Source organism: Sminthopsis crassicaudata, chromosome 1, assembly GCF_048593235.1.
Source record: "Sminthopsis crassicaudata isolate SCR6 chromosome 1, ASM4859323v1, whole genome shotgun sequence".
Lineage (NCBI taxonomy): Eukaryota > Metazoa > Chordata > Mammalia > Dasyuromorphia > Dasyuridae > Sminthopsis > Sminthopsis crassicaudata.
In genome coordinates, this window is record NC_133617.1 from 114,367,241 (window position 1) to 114,391,566 (window position 24,326).

Here is a 24,326-nt window from a genome sequence, read left to right on the forward strand (position 1 = left end):
AGAAGGGAAAAGAAAGCCTGATGGTCTAAGTCCTTCTTTCTGAGACTTGTTATCAGGTCAATCAATTGTTGCTTCTCAGGTTGCTTCTGAGTAGCTGCTCTTCACATCTTCTGCCCTTTACCAAGTGATATCTCACCTGAGGGCTTCTGGGATTCTACTATGTCACTTCCTAGGAGGATGAGCAGCTTCTTCCTCCTCACAGCACCCAAGTCTTTGTTCTTTTGAAGACCCTAAACATTATTGTTAAGCTCTAATTGTACAAGTCTTTTCCCTTCCTTTTCTATTTTCTGTAACACTGTCATTCTCTATCAACTTGAAAAGGATCAAATCTTCCTTCCTCCATCTCACAATCCTGCACTTCCTTTTTCCTCATTAGAACTTGGCTTCTATTTTCTTTGAGTTTCCTTTTAGTTCCTTCACTTTTCCAGAAGAGAGATTGTACTCCATTTGGAGCACAGATATTAGTCCCTCAACTATGGCAGAAATTCTCCATAATGGTTGAGCTTTTCAGCCTTTTTTCTTGAAACTTTTTTTGAACATTTGTACTGAAATCCTAGGACCCAGTTAAAACAATTATCCCCACCACTAATAGTACTCTATTTGTTCCATGAGCAGCTAGGTGCCATAATAGATAGAGTGCTGGGCCTGGAGTTAAGAAGACCCACCTTCCTGAGTTCAAAATTGGCCTCAGACACTTAGTAGCTGTGTGATCTTGGGCAATTCACTTAACCTTGTTTGTCTCAATTCCTTCATCTGTAAAATAAATTGGAGAAGGAGATGGCAAGAAAACCCCACATGTGATCATAGAGCAGACATAACTGAATATGAACAATAGCATTGACTTTTTCTTGTCTTGCCATTTGTCTTTTCCTTCATTTTATTGTATTTGGCTTAATATTCCCTAAACCATATATATCCCCTAATTGTCCTTGATCATCATTACTTTCAGAATTCAATAGTAAAATCTAGACCAGTATTTAGACATGGGGGTTGTTTGCTTTCAAATTTTCCTTAAGTTCTTTCCAAATTAAACTTCTGATGGATTTGATTATTAGTCAAATCCTCTTCAAGTCACCAACAGCATTTCCTACCTATTTGGCTCCTTTTCTCTTTTCCTATTTTTCCCATATTTTTTTTCTAAAGAAGCAGAAAGGCAGGCCTCTAAACAATTATTGACCATCACTCTCATTTACATTGGAATAAGAGAATGTTGAACAGGTAGGTGAGAAATATTGCTCAGTAAGTTGTCTTGTTACCATATTAACTAGTCCAGTCTTCTAAACATTGATGTAGTTATTTTATTTAGGTGGTTTTATAGTCTCCTCAACAAACCTAAACTATTGAATTGTCACTTTGCATAAGGAGGAGGTATAGAAACCCAGTGTTTTCTTATTCAGAATAAAAGATGTTATTCCAGTTCCACAAAAAAGTGAAATAAGGTCTAAAAAAAAAAAAGCCCATATGTAATAAATGATTTAGAGGGACAAGTCTCTTTCACCGCCAGATGAGGACTATGTATTGATCAGATTAACTAATCTCATTCTACTTTTGTTTATTAACAAAACACTGTTTATTAACCAGTGCTCACATATGATAAATTGAATGGGTAGTAAAAACATAATAAATATGATCAAATAAAGAAGATTCAAAGGATTTTGGAAGTCATTTGATTCTATGATATTTTCTTCCACTGAAAAAGTAAGAGCAATTAATTCAAGATATAAGCAAAGTGGTTAAAGAGCAGGTCTTAGAATCAAGATGACCTGGATTCAAGTCCTGTCTTTGAGGAATACTAGCTAGGTAGGCCTAAGGAAGATCTCTTAACTTCCCAATAAACGAGGAGATTTGTGAAAGTAAATTGCAGTGCAGTTGCCAATATACATGGATAAAGGAAATTCCCTTAATGAGAGTTCCCTATACCAATTAAATCACAGCTTCAGGCCAAAAAGGAATCTAAAAATGTGAGAAACTATGGAAGTAAAGAAAGGGGACAAAGAAAAATTATGAGAAGGACAAGATGATTCTGTTTTCTTTATGGCTTGTAAAAAGTTTAAATAATAATAAACAGAGACAAGTTCATTCAAACATAGTTTACAGCTTTTATTTGCTTACAAAACATAATGGAAATAGGTAAACAATAAATTATCTGCATGTTCACACCAATCCATGTAGATGAAATGAAAAAATCCCAGCAACCAAAAATTAAAGAATTCTTTCATTAAATATAGATCTCTCTTTGTAGGAGGGTCACTCTTAGAATAACAATTAGTTTCTCAAAACATGAAAAAAAATTGTTTGCTAAATCATTGACCAAAAAAAATAAAAAGAAGATATTAATCAGATCCTTGGTTTTGAGAATCTGGCAAAATATATCAGGGGTAATTAAGGTTGGATTGACCCATAATGAAAAATGGGATTTTCCTGATAGCTTTCCCTCTGAAGAGGAAGCCTTTCCAATAGTCAGTGAGTTTATCTATTGGGTCCCTGAGGTAAACTTGGAATGCCCTTTTACCACATTTCTCCTGGGGGCCCATTTTGCCTTAATACAGTTGAAACTATACAATTCTGGGGTTTCAGATTGTCTATGAGAGCAGGGAGCAGCTTTCAATGTTGGAAATGGATTTTGCATTCTTCACTGAGGATCTTTATCAGAAAGCATTAATAATCCGGCATACATTTAAAATAGTAAAAGAAAGCACCATTCTTTAAAGACAATAACCAATGTACAGGGATTTGGAGTTGTTGGGGTTTTGTGTGTGTGTGTGTGTGTGTGTGTGTGTGTGTGTGTGTGTGTGTGTGTGTGTGTGTGTTTTAAGTTGTTTTGCTCTTACTCCCTTGAGTAAGAGGAATATCTTTTTTGGTTTTCATTATTATTAGACAATGATAATCATAACAATATATCACTCTGCAAATATTTTTTAAAAGGGCAAATTAAACTATTTACTGAAAAAAAAGCTTTACAAATGAACCATACAATTCATATACCAACATTCCCTTTAGTAGCAATTTTAATTTAATGAGTTTTTCCAGTTCCTTTTGGAATAATTGGTTCCTGGGGCCATCAGATCAGGTCTTCCAAATCCTCTCGAACAGGTGTGAACTCCGGCTGATCAGGGTCAGGTGCTGGATAGGAAGACTGGGGGTATGAGACTAGCCAGGATAAAGTCCCCTTTATTATCATAGGTTCTCAAGACCATGAATTGAATATGAGTCAAGTGGTAATTGAATTCAAGGGATGTCTTGACCATTTGGATTACTTTGTCCACCTTTACCCACCACCACCACCAAGAGGATGCAAATGGTTAGCAAAAGAGGAAAAAGCAAAAGATTGACATCACAGCCAACTGTTGAAACAGTACATTGGAACATTGAAAACATTTAGCAGGATTATGAAAGCAAATAGGCAGGAGAGTGGGAAAGTGGTAAAGGAGTAAGAAGAGACCCAAATCATTACTGGATAGCTCAGTGTTATGAGAATAACATCACCAGGAAAGAAGAGGAATGCACCAGATCTGCATACTTCAAGCAAGTGATGAGTAGTATAGCAGATTTCACTCACTAACCTGATGGGATGTGGATGGTGGGAAGGGGAGGCTGTACACTGGGCAGGCTCACATGCCTATTTTCATTTTGGAATCATGCTAGCTAGTTTCTGTGATGCAATTTTGTCTTTATCATTCCAATTTTTCTCATTATGTTGCTTATGACATGAAGACCACAAAAGCATGGAAGGCATAGAAGGCAAATGTGATAGAAAATCTTGTTTAGCAATGTGAGAACAATGATTGTGTACAAGCTACTGGATCAAGCTTTGGTGGTGGTGGTCAATATGGCAGTTCTATATCCATGGCCAATTGCAAGGGAAAAATGCAACCAGAATGCAAGGCTTTGGCTTCAGTGCTGGTAATCATTGTAAGGGATCACGTCTTTAAAGACGGAATTCCAGTCCGAGGTGTTGAGGAAACAAGGGTAGGAAGAGATGAACAACAAAGAAAAAGATATCAGACAAGCTTCATTCTGGACATATGGTTACCAAGGTTGTAGATACATTATAATCAAGTCCAGCAAGCACTTTCTCTTGTTTCTCCCTTCAACTCTATCAGAGAAGGTCCTTCTATAAATTTCATTTGTGAATTGATGCCTGAAAGCATTTATCTGCATAGCATAGCCTTTAACAACATGCATTTGATGGCAGTGTTTAAGGAAAAGAATTACTTATCAGGATCTGACTTTAGTAGTTAGTAATGAGGAGAGGTTATTATATTAATAAGTTTGCTCCTTACTAAAATTATTCTTATTCTCCTAATACATATATATATATACCTATGTAATAGTGGTAGTTGCAGTAAAAGTGGGAATAGCAGTAGTAGATAAATCCCATGCGTAAAACTAGGGAACTCTGTTCATTATGCTGATAACAGGTAAAAGGTTCTCCTCCAAAATGAACATTCTTACTGAGAGACTTTGACCATATCAGAGCAGCAATTAAGAATGAAGTTATAAGACTTTTACCAATTATTTCTATCAACTAGAAAGTCAGTGCCTCCAATTACTTCCCTCAATATTCTGTGACTAGGAAGAGGGAGGGAAAGAAAACCTGGAATCTGCTGTTTTCAATCTTCTACATTTGAAAAAAAAAATTTTTTTTAAGGAGCTACATACATATTTTCTCAGTATATCTACTTTATAGTAGATCTCCCCAGCTGATTCTGGCCTTTGTTGAACTTGAATTAAACTGTCCCATTGTTCAGTGTCTTTTCTCTCCCTTCCCCATAACACCCAAGCCCATTCCCATCACTACTATGGACTATACTCACCTCCAACACCATAACTGGAACAGGAAGAAGGGTCACAGTAGCCAGGTTGACCTGAAGGCCCCTGTGGCCCAGGTACACCTAAGTGACCAGGTGGACCTCTAGGACCAGGTGAACCTTGTGGCCCAGGGCTACCAGTTCGACCTTCACCTGCAGGTCCTATAAGAGCACAAAGGTACAACTTGACTGTTACTATTGCTATTGTTTAGGAAAATAAACTAAAGCTGCTAGTGAAAATAAACAAATTTGCTCTTCAGGTATATCTTTACTATACCGAAATGTTCTTTTCTTCACATCTACTCCTTCCCAAACTATATCTTGCTAATAGAAAATGAAATGGGATTCTCCTTCCTCTTTTAGGCAAATGTCTAAATCATTTCAGAATAGCAAAAAGTAAAACTCATTCTTAACTAATATCTTCTAATATCATCTTAGTGAAAAGATTACATTTTGATTTATAGCATTTTCCATAAAATAAAAAGTTCTTTTCAAATATTCATTTATAAGAATCCCAGGTAAACACACAAACATCCCCACATTTTAACCAAATACTTTAGGAAACATCACTCATATTAAATAATAATATTTGTATCCTCACTCAGCCAATAAAAAAAAATTTAGGGGACTACTTAAAAGAAAATATTATTGTTGTTATTGTTCAGGTATTTTGATCATGTCTGATTTTTTTGTGACCTCACTTGAGATTTTCTTGGCAAAATATTGGAATAATTTGCCATTTCTTTCTCCAGCTCATTTTACACAAGAGGAAATTGAAGCAGAAAGAGTTAAATGACTATCCCAGGATCACATAGCTAGAAGTGTTTGAAGGCAGATTTGAACACAGGAACCTAAAAATTAAACTTTAGGGCAGTTAGATGTCACAATGGATAGAGCACCAGCCCTGAAATCAGGAGCACCTGAGTTCAAATGTGACCTCAGAGACTTAACACTTCCTAGTCACTTAACCCCAATCGCCTCAGCAAAAAATAATAATAATAAAATTAAACTTTGACCCATATTAATATCCTTATATGTTTTCTGTAGAATTATTAACAATAATCTATTCATATACACTTTATACTTAAAAAGTAAGCATTTACTTATATTACCTCATTTGATTTTTACAATTCTATAGCAAGGCCAATTAGGGTTACTGTATGCTAAATCTGAAAGGGATTTTTGAAATCATCTAATTATTCTCTCCCACTTTATAGATGTCTACTTTGAGGCCCAGTAAGGGAAAAGGAATTATCTAAAGCCACACTGCTATTTTGTGATCAAACTTGGACTGAAATGTGGAGATTCTATCTCTCTCTCTGGTGCTCTTGACATATCAATTATTTCTCTATAGGCTAATAATGCTGCTTACACTATATGACTTACATAAGGGGAGAATGGGAATAAGCATCAATATAGTGCCTTGTATTTACTAGGTACTGTTCTAAACATATTACAAATATCTCCTTTGGTTTTTAACAACTTTGTAAGGTGGGTGCTAGTGTTTTTCCCATTTTACAGTTGAGAAAACTAAGGTAAACCAGTTAAGTGAGTTGCCCAGGATCACATGGCTAGTGAATACCTGAGATCATATTTGAATTCAGTTCTTCCTGACTAAAGCCCAGTATTTACTTACTGCGCCACTAGCTGTCTCTAAGTAGTGGGCTCAGTAATAATTTGGAAAAACTTAAGATTTTTGTTGCTTAGTGGCCCATCAGGCTGGATCTACATGTTTGAAAGGTCTTCAAGTTGAAAATAAATGTTATTTCATTTATTGTACTTATATCAATACAAAAATGAAATAACTAATCACTTAATAAAAACTTAATAAATAGATTAATTGGTGCAATTTTCTTTTGGCTCAAGAGATCTTCAATTAGCCATGAAATCTTTAAAGAAGTTGAATAGTAGGGAAATCTATTTACTCCAAAATGTGCTATGAAGTTCATTCCTTCTAGAGAGTTAAAAAAAAAAAAAAAAAAAAAAAAGCTGTTATGAGGGCCAAAACCAGAACTCTATAATGATTTTAATCTAATCAGACTAAAGACATAGCATTGTCAATTTGTAATCTGAAGAGTATGTTTTAACATCAGAAGACAAGAATATATAGAAAGCTATAAATTCTTCTTTAGATATGTAAAATCACAACCACCATCCTGGCACATTGTACAACCTTTAGGCGTTATTTTTGGCTAAATGAGGATAAATGCTGGGAGCTTCTCTGATTACAGTCACACACACAGCTCTCCCTCTAATATCCCAATCTTTTGAATGAGAAATAAAGGATTGTGGAATGAAACATGGAAATAGACATGGTAACTCCCTCTCCTCCATCCCTTTAAACTCTCCCCCCCTTCACTGACAAAGAAGTACCAGAATTTGAGATTTGCCTGCTATTGGTTTGGTGTGTTATATTACCTGCAGGTCCAGGAGGACCTCTGGGTCCTTGAGTCCCAATGCCTGGATTTCCTTTTTCTCCCTTGAAACCTGATAAACCTGTTGAGACAAGCACCATTAGAATTCTATTTAGATTAGGCAAAATATTGACAGAGGTTTTCAATAGCTAAAGAAGGGCAGTTATAGGGAAAGAGTTTGATACAAAGAAATTTCAGAGCAAATTTAAAGTTTGGGAGGGGGGGATGTGCATGTATATGTAAAATATATACATATTATACACATACATATATATATTGTTGTTCAGTCATTTCAGTCATTCCAACTCTTTGTGACCCCATCATTTGGAGTTTTCTTTGGCAAAAAAATACTGGAGTAATATGACATTTACTTCTCCAGTTCATTTTATGGATGGGAAAACTGAGGCAAGCAGGGTTAAATGACTTGCCCAGGGTCATCCAGCTAGTGTCTAAAACAAGATTTGAACTCAAGACTCCTGAATCCACACTCTATCCATTGCTTTGCCTGGCTGCCCAAAAGAAGAGAGAGGTTAGTGCTAGATATATACACTTGATAATATATATAGAAATGATAATTGAGCCCATGGAAGTTGATACGATAAAATTATTTAAGAAAAATACATTCTCTCTCCCCCACACCCACACACCCACCACCACCAAACACACAAACAAGTCATTGTTTTCAATCAATGAATCAGCCAACAAGCACTTATTAAGTGCTAAACATCATATTAAGCACGGAAGATAGGAAAAAAAAATATAGAAAAAAAGTCCCTTGACCCCAAAAAGGTTACAATCTGTTGAGAAGGCTATAAGTATCCATTTAAATATATACAAAACATATGCAAGATGATTTCTGAGGAGACATAGTACCTGGAGAAATAAGGAAAGGTTCCATATAGAATGAGGTGCTTGAATTGAGCTTTGAAGAAAATTAGTCTTAAGAGATAGCGGTAAGGACAGAGAACAACCTGTATAAACTCATGATGGGCGGGGATGGGGGTGGGATCATTGAAGAGTGTGCATCAAGAACAAGAAAGTAATTAGACTGCATCACAATGCACAGAGCCCTGGCCCAGAGTCAGGAATTCGAATTTGACCCCAGACATTTACTAGCTATGTGATCCTAGGCAAGTCACTTAATCTCTTTTTGCCTCAATTAAACAATAGCATCTACCTTTCATAGTTATCATGAGAATCAGATGAAAAAATATTTGTAAATCACTTAGCACAGAAACTGGCACACAGTAAGAGTTATATAAATTTTAGCTATAATTATTAGCTATTAAGATGGCCAATTGGACTGGATTGTAGAATACATGGTTAAGGCTCTAACTCCCAAGAGTCCCCTAAAGTCAATAGACTTTGATACTAAAGTGAAAATTTGGCCCACTTAGGATGAAGTGTCCACTCTGCTGATTTTTCCATCTTCTTACTTTCTAGTTTCTAAAGTTATCTAAGTTGGGTCAGGACCTTGGGGGCATAGGTCCTGTCTGTGCATGCAGAAGCCATTGCAGTGTGTACTGTTGGCACACTACAAATAATACACAATCATAAATGATTGCATCTGACATTTCCTTATGAAATAACTATCACATATCTGCAAAAGACACGAATTATAAATGTCAGAACAAAAATAAACAAACAACTTGCTAAGTTCTGAAAAGTTTGAATTTCCATTAGAAAATTGGAACGATCAGAAAAGCCTGTGCTTAATTTTGATGATTCAGTCCCATAAATAGCCAAACCAACTCATGCTTCTTTTCCATTTAACAGACCTCTGTTAATAAACAGAAGGTTTTCATAGGTACAAATCAACTATACACATAAATAATCCATAGGGATTGTGCTTGCTAGAATCATTACATCTGGCTTGCTGAACAGACTATTCAATAGGGTGTAGAAAGACTGTAGAATAGTTTTAGGACCAAGACAAGATGAGGCTGTATTAGTAAGATTTTCTGAAATGATAAACCCAAATAGAAAATTAAGCTAGGTGTAAGATAAATCAGTGTTACATAGGGTTCTATGTAGTAATGGACTTTATTAAAGCAGGGTGTATGTGTGTGTGTGTGTGTGTGTGTGTGTGTGTGTGTGTGTGTGTACAGATTTACTGTTCAGTGATCCTCAACCAATCAGTAGAAATTTATTATGCTCCTACAATATGCCAAACATTGAGTTATGAGCTGAAGATACAAAAACATAAGGGAAAAAGTCCCTAACAATAACTTATATGCGTTTTTAGAATTATAACTAGAAGGATCAGTAGCACTAATAACTTTTTTTCATGATGCACAGAATGATTGCCTTTGGAATTATTTGCATTTGAATTATTTTGTATTACTTGTCTATTGAATTATTTGAATTATCAGATATAATATTTGTAATTTTCTCCTGCACTTAAAAGAATTATTGACACCTTGGTTCAAAAACAATAAAACTATTTCCAATCACTATTTCCTGGCTCTGTCACATTGCTTGAAATTATATTACCTCATATCTTCCTATGGACTAAATCTTTTTATAATCTATATTAGAGCTTTCTGTGTCTATATCTATAATTCCTTCCTCTATATGTAAGCTCTCCTAAATTAAAGACTATGTTGTTTTTCATCTTTATATTTCCAACACCTACAACAGTGTCTCTTTCCCATTAGGTGCTTTTAAAATGTTTATTAATTTGAATTATGAGTCAACTCTAGTTGTGAAAACAATTATGCTTATATGAAGCTTTTAGATATATGGAATGTTTTCCTTCCTTGTGAAGTAAGAACAAATGTCCTAACTCTAAAGAATTAAGAAACTAAAGCTCAGAAAGGATAAATGAGTTGGCTATGGCCATGCAATTATTGAGCAAAAATCTAATTATTTTTCTACTATATGAGACATAGGCATTCAAATTACACTTCTATCATTTTGCTTAGCGTATTCTTCTGGAAATTGACAAATTCAGTCATTTTTAAAAGGGAAGGGATCATGACATGATAAGATTGCAAAATTAAGGAGAGAAAGAAAAAGAGAAGACACCAAGGAAAAAATCTTCATCACAATCTAATCCAATCCAAACTCTTCTTTTCCCTTTCTGTACCTTCCTTGTCTTCTCTTTTACCTTCTCCTTCCTCTCACCTGGAACCAGGCCCTCCAACCACTTCCCCACCATATTCACATTACACAGCTATTCCTTTCCAGTTCATCTTCTCTCATTAGAATGGATGTCCCTTGAGGTGAGAGACTGTCTTTTTTGAATGTATTTATTGCATGCTTTTGTATTTATATATTGCATAGCACAATGCCTAGTAAATAGCAGCAGTAGTTAATATACTCTCATTTGATGCCTGCAACAATTTTGTGAGGAAGTGCTATTATTATCTCCATTTTAGAGATAAGCAAACTGAAGCTGAGATGAATTAAAAGACTTTCCTGGAATCACACAGCTAGTAGGTCAGAAGTAGAAACTGGATTCAGTTCTTCTTGAATTCAGGTCCAATACTCTAATCACTATGTCACCTAGGTTCTCTAAACATTGAATAAATATCCATCTGTTTATTATAGCCTTAGAGCCAGCCCCAGAGTCAAAAAGACTTGGGTTCACATCTCATCTCTTACATTGGCTGTGTCACCCTGGACAAATCACAACATCCTCTCAGGAGCTCCCAACACATCGATAAAATTATGCACAAATGTACAGAATATATACAAAGTTTTGGAGTGGGGGCAGAATTTACTAGCAAATGGAAGAATCAGAAAAAACCTGACATAAAAGATGATGTTTGAACAGAGTTGTGAAAGAAATGGGGAATTCTAAAAGGCAAATTGAAGAAGGAATAAGTGCATTCCAGACAGCTTAAGCAAAAGCACAAAGACAGGAAATGTCATAGATAAGAAAGATCAAGAAGGCCACTTTGGGGTGGACCATGGAATTTTTAAAGGATGGTATGATTGGAAAAGTAGGTTGGAGCCAGATGGTAATCCTACTGTGTGCCAGGAAATGTGCTAAGCACTGGGGATACAAAAAAAGGTAAAGGACAGTCCCTTGTCTTTAAGGAACTCATAGTCTAATTAATGGAGAAGACAACAAACAAACAAGTATGAGCAAACATAACAACTATACCATAACAACATCAAAAGCACAGGGATTGTTATCTTTATTATATAAATAAGAAACTGAGGCTAAAAGAGATTAGCTTTCCCAAAGCCACAAATGCTGAACTAGAGTTCTGAACCAAGTTCCCAATTTTCTTTCTTATATTAGCTCCAAGTACTTAATGGACTCAGGCTCCTGTTTGTTTGCCTTCTCTCTTGCTCAGATATGGTGCTACTACTCAGATATGCTCCCTTGTAATTATAACAAGGGTGATGGATGAATCTGAGGGCACCTACGGAGGAATTCGTGTGCTAACCTGTTTTCTCAATATCACGGGGCACACTTGGGCCTCTTTTCCTCTTTCTGACCTGAAGATTACAACTCCTGACTTATTAACTGTAATGTTTGCTTTCCTGGCTTACTTCCAAATCAGCCTTCACATTCTACTTGGCACCAGATCCAAAAGCCAGACTCCTGATCAGAACGACTTAATCTCCTTCGTTTGACAACCTCACTTTTGCTGTCAGTAGGAGTGTGTGTGTGGATTTTTAGGAACATATTTACTACCCTTCCTGTGCCTAATGGACAGCTTATCTAAATTTAGGATCCTAGCTGCTTATTACAATTTCTATGCTTATTGCTACAGCTCTTGACCTCTCGAGGGAATCTTAGTTATCCCCTGTGGTAAATTTTACTGCACTAAGAACCCTAAAAGTTTAAACTCAGAAAATCAGACAATTCCAGAAGAGAAGAGATCTCATTTTTAGTCCAACCCACACCCAAAGAAAGAATCCTTACTTCCATACACACATACAACAAATGGTTATCTAGCCTCTTCTTGAAGACTTCCCAAAAGGCAGAACCCACTATTTCCCAAGACAACCTATTCCACTGCAGGATGCCTCTCGTTACTGGCAGTTTTTCCTGACATCAGGATTACATCTACTTCTTTGCAGTTTTCAACCATTATTCTAGTTTGGCTTCTGAGGTCAAAAAAAGAACAAATCTTATCCATTTTTCAGTTGTGATAGCATTTCAATCTGTTGGCAATCTGAAGATTGCAAATATGGTCTTCCCAACCTTGAGTCTTCTCTTTTTTCAGGCTTACTCCAAATTAAGTATGTCTGATGCTGTTCCTTAGTGGAGTCTATCATCTTTTCCTAGTCATCCAGAAAAGTTCTGCTTTTTAGTCTAAGTCTCTAAAGTTTTATATCTCAATATGTAAAACTTATTAACTACAGAAAATGAGATATCAATAGAAGGTTTTAATTGTTCCCCATATATTGTTTTCTAGAGAAATGCTACCTATATATTCTTAAATGGTTACACAGTCAATTGATTTTTAAAGATACTATAGACAATGCAATGTAGATATTTCATCATGGCTTGATCCAGATTCATCAGAAGAGTTGGAGAAGGAAATCTGTTCATTGTGCAGGATTTGGACTAATTATCACAGAATCTCAGAAGAGTCTATCTAGTCACAACCATATCTGGACAAGAATTCCCTCACCTTAACATTATATGATCACCTACCCTGCCCCATTTCCAACCCACATCTCTAGGCCTTCTTTGATATCTGCATGTTCCCACTATAAAGCTAAATCATTAAATTATAGGAGGATATGAATGAAATAGAAGCCTAAAATAAGTCTTTGAATATGGAATTATTCTTTGATGTCTTTAAAACTTTCCTATTGATTTTTCTCCTTTGAGACTGATATAATGTATAAATAGTAATGACAGCTGGCTTTTAGATATAGCACTTTAAAGTTTGAAAGGTATTTTATGCATTATTTCATTTAACTCTTACAACAACCCTGTGGGGAAAGTGATGTTATTAACCCTATTTTATAGATAAGAAAATTGAGACTCAGAGATGTAAAGTGACAGCCAGGGTCACCTAGTAAGTAAGTGTCTGGGAAAGGATTTGAAGTCAGGTCTTCGTGATTCCAAGTCAAATATTTTATCTATCTAGCTATCTATTAGTCTTATATTTAGAGTCTAAAGATCTAGATTCTATATTTGAAATAAACTGATACATGTGACTCCTGGTTAGTCACTTCACTAATCTCTCAGGCTTCAATATTCTCCTGGGAGAAAGAGAATGTAGGACAAGATGATTTGGGTTCAGCTTTAAATTTCATAATTGTTTTTCTTCAATTGGTTGTGTAATATTTATAGCATTCTGATGAGAAAGCTATGAATTATTCAAAATTAGCATAAAAAACTGCCTCAATAGTTCCCATAGTTTGTAATTCAAAATACATTATTTTAAATTCAATCTCTGCTTTTACTTATTCAAATAGCACTGATGATATTTAAATTAGAGCATTTGTCTGCTGTTTCTAATAGGATTATAAAGTGATTTGCAAAATGATTGAAAAGACCATAGGACCTCTAGTTGGAAAGTGCCTTAGAGATAAATCAGTACAATTCTATAAGCATTTAAAGTGGAGTACGCCATTGCCCATGCAAGGTACTATTTTTGGTAATGGATAGATAATGAAAGGATAATAGTAAGTGATATGAAAAGCAGTCTCTGCCCTCTTGATGCTTACATTCTACCAGAAAATACATAACATATAAGCAGATAATTGTAATTCTTCCTCATCTCTCTCAACAAAATCTAAAATAGAATATTTTAACCTCATTATTCAGATCCCCAAAGCTAGGATTATCACTGAACACCACCCATACCCATATTCCACTCTATGAGCACAGGAAGTAGAAGATTTACAAGTGAGAAAAATTTGGAATTGATTGGGAACTTGCTTAAGGTAATAAAATTTGGTCAAACAAATTTGTACTGGTTAAGCAAGAGAAGTTGATCAGTGAAACAGATTAGGTACACAGTATATACCAAAACAAATGAGCACAATAACCTAGTGACAGGCTACATTTATTTGTGATAAACCCCAAGATTCAAGCTATTAAGGTAAGACCTCATTACTCAACAAAAACTGTTGGGTGGTACAGTGAAATGAGTGCTGCACTTGGCATCAGGAAGATTCTTCTTCCTGGGCAGTCAGTTAACCCTGTTTGCCTCAGTTACTTCATCTGTAAAATGAGCTAGAAAATGAAATAGCAAACCACCCCAGTATCTTTGCCAAAAAAACAAAACAAAACAAAAAACCCAAATAGGGTCATGAAGAGTAGAATATGACTGAACAACAACAATAAACTGAAGTAAATTACTTTCCCAATGTCAAAACAGTAATAAATTATGGTCTTCTGAGTCCAAATCAAGACCTCTGGAGATGCTAGTCAGCAGCTCAAGAAAAAGAGGCTAGAACTGGATATATTAGTTTTAGAGATATTTGTTTAAAAGTAGTAGTTGAAGCATATTTCATATATATGTATACAATTTATCAATGAACTTCTGGTAGAATTGTGAATTAATATAGCTATGAAAAGCAATCTGGAACTGATGAGGAAACCCCAAAACTCTTCTCCTTGGACTCTGCCTCAGGGACTCTGCCCCATCCCAAGCACAAACAGTTTCCTCCTTATCTAAAAACTTATTGAATTCTATTCAAATTCTAACCCTGGCTGAAGCTCAAGCAGGAAGCCAATCTGGGACTCCACCCACAGGCCCCTTCAGATGCTCCAAAGCCCTCCCCCCATTATAAAAAGGGCTAAACTGGAGTCCAGTCTTTGCAGAAGTCCCAAACATGGCATCCTTATGTTGGCCATGTCAAGGATTTCTGCCCACCGGTGCCAGCCCTGGCTCTGGTGTCTTTCTTCCTTTTAACCTTACTTCCAAACCTCTTTTATCAATCTAGGTTTTCAGGTCTATAAATTTCTTTACAGAGAACTCTTGTGCTGCTACTAGACCTCATTTAACTCTGTATCCTTGGGCCAAATCCAAAGGGGTTGCAGGGGAGCTCTATTTGACTTCCTGTACCCCGAACCTGCCACTAGACCTCAATTAACCCTAATTTCATTTAAGTACTCCTTAGTTCTCATCAGAACTATGCTCCTAAAGTTAGCAAATTAAAATTACTACCCTTTAACTCAGTGATATCATTGTTAGGTTTATACCCCCAAAATGAGAAGATAGGAAAAGATGATCTCTACATCCTACAATCATATGGCAGAGAAATTTACTAACAAAATTGGCCTAAAACTAGAGAGAATTGGACAAGATGGATAATATGTCTCTTCTATCTCAGGTTATATTAATGCAAAAGTTTAACAGCATTCCCATATGGTTAATTTGATTATTTTTAAAGACAAGTTAAAAATATTCATCAAAAATAAATGGTCACATTTGCAATATTATTACATAAACTATTTTGTGCAGGGTATCCATTTATTAAAAGTCTTCCATTTGAAGGCTCTGTGCCAAGGACTGGGGAATCAAAGAAAGCAAAAGACAGTTCCTGTGCTTGGATAGTTCTCATTCTAATCAGGTTTCCAGAGCATTTGCCTATCAACCCATTTTATAGATGAAGAAGCTGAGGTTCAGAAAAGTTAGGCAACTTATCTCATAGTCAGACTGGGAACTAGAGCTTGACCTCAGGTCCTCTGACTCAAAATCAAGCATTCTTTTCTATCATACCATTTAACAGTAGACAATAGAGAGAAATAGTAAAGTATAGTAGGAAAAAAACCCACAGGATTTAGTATCTGAAGCTCTGGTTCTGTCTCTGTGTCAAATTGTTGACATATTGAATTTGAGTCCCCAAAACCACCAGATTTCTTTGCATAGAAACTGTTCTCTAGCTAGACTTTTCCCATCCTAAAAAGAGATTTGTGAAAGTGATTTTTTGGAGCCCAGACATAGTAGGTTATGTTTATCACTATTTAACTATTATATTTAACTGATTTCCTTATTCTAGACTGTTTGGATTTGGGGGGATCATGGCTGTACTGTCCAACCCAATGGTTAATCCTCTAAACTTAATATAATCAGCCTATCTGACAATCAGGCTATCTACCCAGCCTCTACTCCTCAATTCCTTTGATACAAGGAGGGGACCCCTTTTTCTCCTCCTCAAGATACTCCCTAAGGGGGAGGGGCACACCCTACCCATACAACTCCCAGATAAATAATTTCATTCAATTGGAAATCTTGGCCTGAGGCATACTCAATATGCTCTATTGAATGGTTCAAACTTCTCCCAGCTCCAGGCCAAGAATAACCAAATATAACCAAAGGTTTGTCAACTTATCTTTGCAGAAGTCCTAACAGGATTTTGCCCACTGATGAAGATATTTTCTTCTCAGTGTAAACCCATCTTTGCAATAACCCTAACAGGACCTTGCCCATTAAAGAAGCTGTCTTCTTAGTGTACTGTTTCCTTAGCACAAATAAATCCCCCCCCCTTTTTTTTTTTTTGCCACAAACCTCATGCCTGTATTTATTGGGGTATGCAAATTCTTTTGCAAAACCTGTGCAACCCGCCAAGGGGATCCCATAGCTGTTAGTGGATTTCTTATCCTCATTTCTTACATCTTATCACCTTCACACAATAGGCTCTTAATAAATATTTATTGTTTTATCTCATCTGAAAATATTACTTAAATATCAATTATTTTTAAATTGTGTGACCAACTTTGATAAATTTAGCTATTCTCGGGAATATAATGATTAATACAATTCCAAATGACTCAGGATGGAAAATGCTATTCATATCCAGAGAAAGAAATATGGAGTTTAAATGCCAATTAAAACATTATTTTCACTTTTTGGGGGCTTTTTTTGTAGTTTATTTTTTTGTTCTGATTCTTTTTTCACAAGACTAATGTGGAAATATGTTTAATATGATTGTATATGTATAACCTATATCATATTGCTTGCTGGCTTGAGTAAGGAAGAAGGGGGGAACAGGAAGGAGGAAAAAAAATAGAAATCAAAATCTTATAAAAGTAAATATTGAAAAATAAGAAAAAATAATATTTAAAAATACAATAGGGGGAAGAGAAATTAGCTTCTTATTCTCCACACTGGCAAAAAAAAAGAAAAAGGTTCAGAAAAGTTAATTATTTCTCTAGAGGGAGAGAATTATAGAATGGAAAGAGGCTTGGCCAGAAATTGGGAGGAACTGGCTGTGGTATTTACTAGCTGTGTGTGACCTTGGTCAATTTTTTCTTTCTCTGAATTTAATTTTTCCTTCTACAAAATGAGAAGGTTGAAAAAGACAATTTCAAAATCTTATGATTATATGGCAGGGAAATTTCCAAGTAAAATCAGCCTAAAAAATTAGACAAGAGGAGTGAGGACATCTTTTCTATTTGCAATTTCTATAAGTACAAAAGTTTAGTAGCATTCCCATGTGATTAATCTTGAATATTTTTAAGGACATGTTAAAATTTTTCACTTAAAAAAATGATCACAATTCATATAAACATTTGCAATCATATTATAAACTATTTTGTGCAGATTTCCATTTACTTGTCCATATTGAAGTTCTGGGAATTTAGAAAAGGTTAAAGAACACTTTAAAAATCTCTCTCTATATGTTTTTATGAACTCCATTTATAGAAGAGAGCACTAAAAAGAAAAATCTTGGCCACTAAATAAGCCTGAATGGGCTGATCAATGACAGTCTGAGAACTTTAAAATGATAGCCATAAACAACACTGGGAATCCCAATGAATAGAAAACCTGCCTCAAAGTCAGGGTATTAGGGATAAAAGTCCCCATTTGATAACTTATTGGCTGTGTGACCCTGGGCAAATCATTTTACCTTCAACTTCTCTAGATGACTCTCCAAGAGTCCAAATTGCAAAAGATGTGCTGATTTGTGGAGAAAGGATTGCAAGTTACAAGTATATGCAAAATTAAAAAGTAGAAAACACTGGTAATGGTCTTCAAGAAAAAACAGGATAATTGCTTGTCAGGAATGCTACACAGAAAATTTCTATTTGGCTATAGCCTAGATTACATGACCTTTCATTTTACAAATGAGGAAGCTGAGTCAGTTTCCTTGAAAATTCATGAACATATGAATTTCTTGAGCAAATCACTAACCCTGGATGAGTCTTAATTTTCTCATATGTAAAACAGGGATAATAACAGAATCTAATTCAAAGGACTTATGTGAGGATCACTTCATAAACCTTAACATGCTATGTAAAGTAAAGAAAAGCTGTTATTACAGTATCTTCAAGAGAGAATAGTAATTTCAAATGCCATAAGGAAATGCTAGTTTGAAGGCTAGGAAAGAAAAGTCTTCCCTGCTTTATCATTCATTATGTGGTTTGACTGTAATAAGAGGACATAAAAAGCATGGAAATATTATCATCTTGAAATAATAGAGATCATTTGGAAATATTTAGGCAACTTGCATTAGTGATGATGGAAAGATCAAGGAGGGTTGGGAGGAACCAAATTCCAACAGCTGCCATGAGTATCTTAATTTGATTAATTTTAAACATTTCTCTATCGGTGATAGGAAAGTCATGTGATGCTTGATGCATTGGATGTTGCATTTGGGAGGGAAATTACATTTCAATCTAGATTTGATACTGAGACATGATTCATATTTTTTGTTTCTTATAGGAAACCATGTTTCAGAAATCTCTCATCTTCTGGGATCTTAGTTGAGTTTAGATAGAGCATGGATTGAGTGTTGTTTTCAGTAGACTAAAGGTTAATATTTTCTCTTTCTTGAATGAAATGAAAATAAATTCTCTACAGTTTCCTTCCACTTGGTTCTGTAATGTGTTGATTATAGTTGTTCTTTTTCCCTCTCTTTTCACAGCATTAGAGTTAACTCTTCTGTTACAGTCTCTCTCTTCTTCCTCACTTGGATAAAACCAACATTAGATTCAGCTAGTTAGAAATATCTCCTTTCTGAAAGAACTCTTTTCTGAAATTATCACTTCATTGAAAAATCTTCCCAATGTGCCCATTGATTGGAAAATAGCTAAACAAGTTGATATATATATATATGTGTGTGTGTGTGTGTGTGTGTGTGTGTGTGTGTGTGTGTGTGTATAAAGGGCTAGAACTGAGCAAATGCACTTGGATAATGGAGCACGTGAGACTAATTGCCAATTGGACAATTCTCTATTAACATGTTTGAAGCACTATTCTGTGCTGGCTCCATAGGTGGGGGTGGACAAAGAAGGGGAAGTGACATGAGTGGGTGGTGTAGGAAGAGGAAATTGAGGCATTCTCCTGGTGGTGGAGAGAGAGGAAGGAGGTGTGGAGATCGCTAGATCTAATTCCCTGACCAGGACTGCAAAAGACCAAGAATAAAGACTTTTGATTATCCTGACTCTGGCTGATTCTGGGAAGACAGGGTTCTGAGATATATATATATATATATATATATATATATATATATATATAATGGAATATTACTGTACCATAAGGAACTATGAATATAAGAATTCAAAGAAATATGAAAAAACTTTTATGGACAGAAAATGAAATAAGCAGAATTAGGAAACAATATACACCAATATACAATATTGGTTTGCAAAATACAAAAACAATATAAGTAGAAAATAAACAAAACTGAAACTAAATAGATGCTCAGAAGAGTTGAGAAAATGTACCTTGCTCACCTTGCTCTCCTTATTGCAAGGAGGTAATGTGGATATTATTATTACATATACTGTCAGATGCAATGTATTTATTGCTTTTGCCTAATTATCCATTTTCTCTTTTTAAAAAAGAAGGATGTTACAAAGGAAGTCCCTTTGGGTAAGGAAGATGAGAGGGATATATTTGGAAATGAATGTGATATGAAAGCACAAGTCATCAAAGGAATTTTTTTTTTTTTAAATCTTACTAATGATAACATGAAGCCAAAGGGATAGAGCATTGATTGGAATTCAGGAAATCAGTCATTGAGTCCTAGTTTAGCAATAAGTAGATAGTGTGACCTTTGAAAAATCATTAAACTTCTTCCAGTCTCCGGTTCCTTATCTGTAAAACAATTTCTAAGGTGCTTTCTTACTCTGACAATCTATGACCTATATCATCTAAATTTCCAGAAAACTCAATTTTTGCCTAAAAATCAGAACCATAAGATTATATTATTTGATCTGTATTCATTTTCTCATGTCTCAAACTTGGCTTAATTTGGTTTCCTCTGCACAAATGTAAAACATATTGATTGCCAAGTCCTTGTTAGTGACTGTGCAGGAAGAAAAAAAAATACAAATAATACTGCAAACAATATCTCTAAAAGCACTTAAAAAGTCACTCCATTTAAATGCTAAGGCTTGTACTTATGGGCAATCAACTTGGACATTGCCAAGTGAAAATTTATAGGAAATCAAAAATCTTATAGAGAATGTTCAACATCAGAAAATGATATGAACTTATCATGGAAATGACAGTAAAGAAGAGCCATTACTATCTGTTTTGCCACTGAATCCTAAAGACTGTGAGATCTTTCCATCTGACTTGCAATTGAAACTAGTTAGACAGATATATATATATATATATATATATAGAGAGAGAGAGAGAGAGAGAGAGAGAGTAGATAGGACTCAGTAGATAGTCTCCTCCATTAGAATGTGAGCTTAGTGTCTTGCTTTTCTATTTCTATCCTTAACACTTGGTATAGTACTTTGTACATAGTAAACATTTAATAAATACATAATTCATTCATTCATTTGTGGAATTTGCAATTCTTACTCCTGCTTCATGAGATCAATGGTCCTGATGAAGATAGTAGGAACAAGGAAGGTGAAGTTGAATTCCAAATAATATAGCCTTTCTCTTGTAAACATCAATTTTGACCACAACTATATACTCATAAATAAACAACATTTATGACTATTTTGGTGCTAACCAGTAAAAGTAACAACCATTCTCAGTGACTCAGAGAGCCTTATGCAAAAGAAACTGAGGCCTGTACAAATAGAATTAATGGAAAAAAGAAAACAAATTAAAGAGAAAGACAGACATAAACTAATATAAATTATGTATATTTCATGTATATACTACACATTTCATTGTATATATTTCATATATATATATATATATATATACATTTATGCAAAATATTTAGGTAAGTACCTATATGTCTTTCTCTTTTATCTATACATAGAAGCAAGGTACCTCTGTGTTTTTTCTTTTTTTACCTGTTTTTTTCTTTCATCAGAATGATTGCTACCAGGATTATATTCCCAGCCAGTATGCATTCTGTTCTTCCTCTAAATGTGCAACTGAATTTTACTGCCAGATTTTTGTGAGGCTCCAACAGCTTCTTTCAGCCATGGAAATCTAATGAACATGAGATCCATGCTGATGATTGTAATTCCTCTTCCATCTTGGAGTCATTTTGGTCCTAATTCCTGCTCCTTCTCAGCTGTACTTATCCACAGATTAGTCTCAGGAACACATTCCTTAGCTTCACTGAGATAAGCCTTTCCCCATTATCCTGCAATTTCTAAATTTCTGAGAGGGAATTTCACTCACTTTTAGAGATGTGGCTTGTGGATAAGGGGACAGCTTTTAATTTTCAGTGTTTATTTTGTGGGGTAGTGTAATTTCAACCTGTTCTTCAGTGTGTTTCATCTTTCCATTCTCCCTTCCCTGTGCCCATTTTCTATAACAAAGCTTATCTTTGTTCAAGTCAGCAACAGAAACCTAGGACTAACAGGCATGAACATTAGCCCTTTTCTCTTATACTGGAATCATTCGGACCTTGGTCTTTTGGGCCAGGGAAAGCTTGTGGGGAAAGTCTTCAAACTCAAAGGTCATTCAGAGGTTTTCCTTCTCAAACAACAATACTGTATTAGTCTTCGGAGTTACATGGGAAAAAGAGCCACTTTCCTCTACATCAAAGTCTTAGACAAAAACCTGAAATTTGCTCTTGATTAAAAAATGTCAGTCAAACATTTATTTTTTAAGCCCTCAATTTAAACTACTTAACATTCTCATGACTTGAGGAGTTGTCAGATGAAAAGAAAAAAAATCACTGACATTAAAAACTCCCTCCAAAACTAAGGAAATGAATAAGATAAAGAAGGGATAGTCATTAGGATGCTATCTCTCAGTGATTTCCATTCAACCTTTTCCAGGAAATTTTGAAAGAATGGTAAACATCACAATCATTTAATAGCAGGAAAAGTCAACAAGCATTTGCTAAGTGCCTCTTCTACGTCAGGTTCTATGCTAAGCTGTGGAAAAGCATAGATAGAAAGGCAAAAACAGCTGCTGCTCCCAAAGATCTCACAGTCTGATATAGTAAACAATAGGCAAACAACCACATCTGTGTAAATTTAATGTATGTGTGTATGTGTATATATGTATGTGTTTACATATGGATATATAAGTAATTATATATACATACAGACATACACACACACACACACACACACACACACACACACACACACACACACACACATACATTTTGTGTGTGTGTGTCTGTGGGTATAGTGATTTCCTTGAAAAGGAACTATGAGTAAAGAGGACCAGAAAAGGCTTCCTGGAGAAGGTAGAACTTTCACTAAGACTTCAAGGAAGCCAAGGAATTCAGGGAACAGAGATCAGGAAGGAGAGAGTTTCAATGAAAGAAGGACAACAACGACTAGGGAAAATACTCAAAGTTAAGTGATGTGTGAAACAGCAAGGAGATAAGTCTCTTTGTATCATAAGAATAAACGAAGGGAAATGAGATGTAAGAAAAATAGAAAGGCCAGAAAGCTCTGGTTAAGAAGGGATTTAAAAGCCAAACAAAGAATTTATTTTATTTTAGAGGTGATAGGGAACCACTGGAGTTTATTGACTATAGTAGTGTTATAGTCAAATTTGTGCTTTAGGAATGTCAATTGGATAGCCTATTCAAATACAGACAAGAGAGTGGCTAGGAGTAGGGAGTCCAATGGGCAAACTATAGTTCAGGAGTGAGGTGGTAGTGCAGCAGATAAATGGCATTAATATAAAGCTACACTATTAGCTAATAGCATCAGTCAGTCAAAAAACATTTATTAAGCACATACTCTATTCCAAGCACTGTTTTAAGAAATAGGGATACAAGAAAAAGCAAAAAACATGCCCCCTGTTCTCAAGAAGTACATTTCAATGATAGGAAAAAAACATGTAAGCAAGATAAAAGTGTGTATGTGTATGCATATAATCTATATTATATCTTTATACACACATATACACTTATATGACTATACATGTAATACATGTTTATTATAATGGGATGTAAACTTGAGAAAGAAGACACTAGTAAAGGGAGAGGAAGAAGAATACCATGCAGAAGATGGGATTTGAGCTGAACTTTGAAAAAAGGCAGGGAAATCAATTAGGATGCAGGAATAAGGAGGGAGAGCTAGGCATACAGCCAGTGAAAGGGGATAGTCAGGAGATAAAATATCTTATATGAGAAATAGAAAGAAGGTCAGTGTTGCTTGATTATAGAATTGGCAAGGGGAAAATGATGTGTGAGAAGATTGAAAAGGTAAATAGAGGCAGGCAAAAGAGATAAGTAGAAAACTGAAAGAAATTATGGGAACCAAGGTCTAGTAGAAGAAAGACCTTCAGAGGACCTAAACCGTAACCCATTCGTTATTCTGGTAAAAAACAAAAACAAAAAACAAAAAACAAAAAACAAAAAAACTAAGGCTTAGGAGAGTAAATGATTTGTTTAAAATCATAATAATCTTACTTGAACAGTTTTCTCATCAATAAAATAGAGATAATACATCAACTGGAGAACGCCTGAATAAGTTGTGATTATTATTCTGAAATAAATTATGAACATGTGGAATTCAGAAAAGCCTGGAAAGACTTATATGAATTAATGCTAACAGAATTGAGTAGAGCCAGAAGAACATGGTACATAATAACAGCAAGACTATATGATAATCAATTGTGATAGGTTTAACTTTTCTCAGCAATACTGTGATTTAAGAAAATACCACCCCAGTCAGAGAGAACTAGGGAGATAGAATGTGGATCAAAGCATAGTTTTTTATCTTTTTGTTTATTTGCTTCCTTTTACTTTCTCATGGATTTTTTCCCCTTTTTTTGTCTTTTTTTTTTTTTTTTTTTTGCATAGCAGAATATAGAAATATGTTTAAAAGTATTGT

General features: G+C 35.1%; 1 protein-coding gene across 2 annotated transcripts in view; it reads right to left on the reverse strand.

Moving 5' to 3' along the window:
- Positions 1–2,079: 2,079 nt before the first annotated feature.
- The window catches only part of COL14A1 (collagen type XIV alpha 1 chain), a 254,691-nt gene continuing 232,444 nt past the window's right edge, over positions 2,080–24,326 (reverse strand). The window contains exons 46-48 of one of the 2 annotated variants that reach the window (XM_074266537.1): positions 7,230–7,307; positions 4,818–4,973; positions 2,080–3,123 (exon numbers count right to left, since the gene is read on the reverse strand). In XM_074266537.1, coding sequence (XP_074122638.1) covers positions 3,062–3,123; positions 4,818–4,973; positions 7,230–7,307 — 296 coding nt within the window. In that variant the 3' untranslated portion in view covers positions 2,080–3,061. Of the gene's footprint in view, positions 3,927–4,817; positions 4,974–7,229; positions 7,308–24,326 lie in introns of both variants that reach the window. The other variant, XM_074266541.1, reaches the window with a different exon arrangement.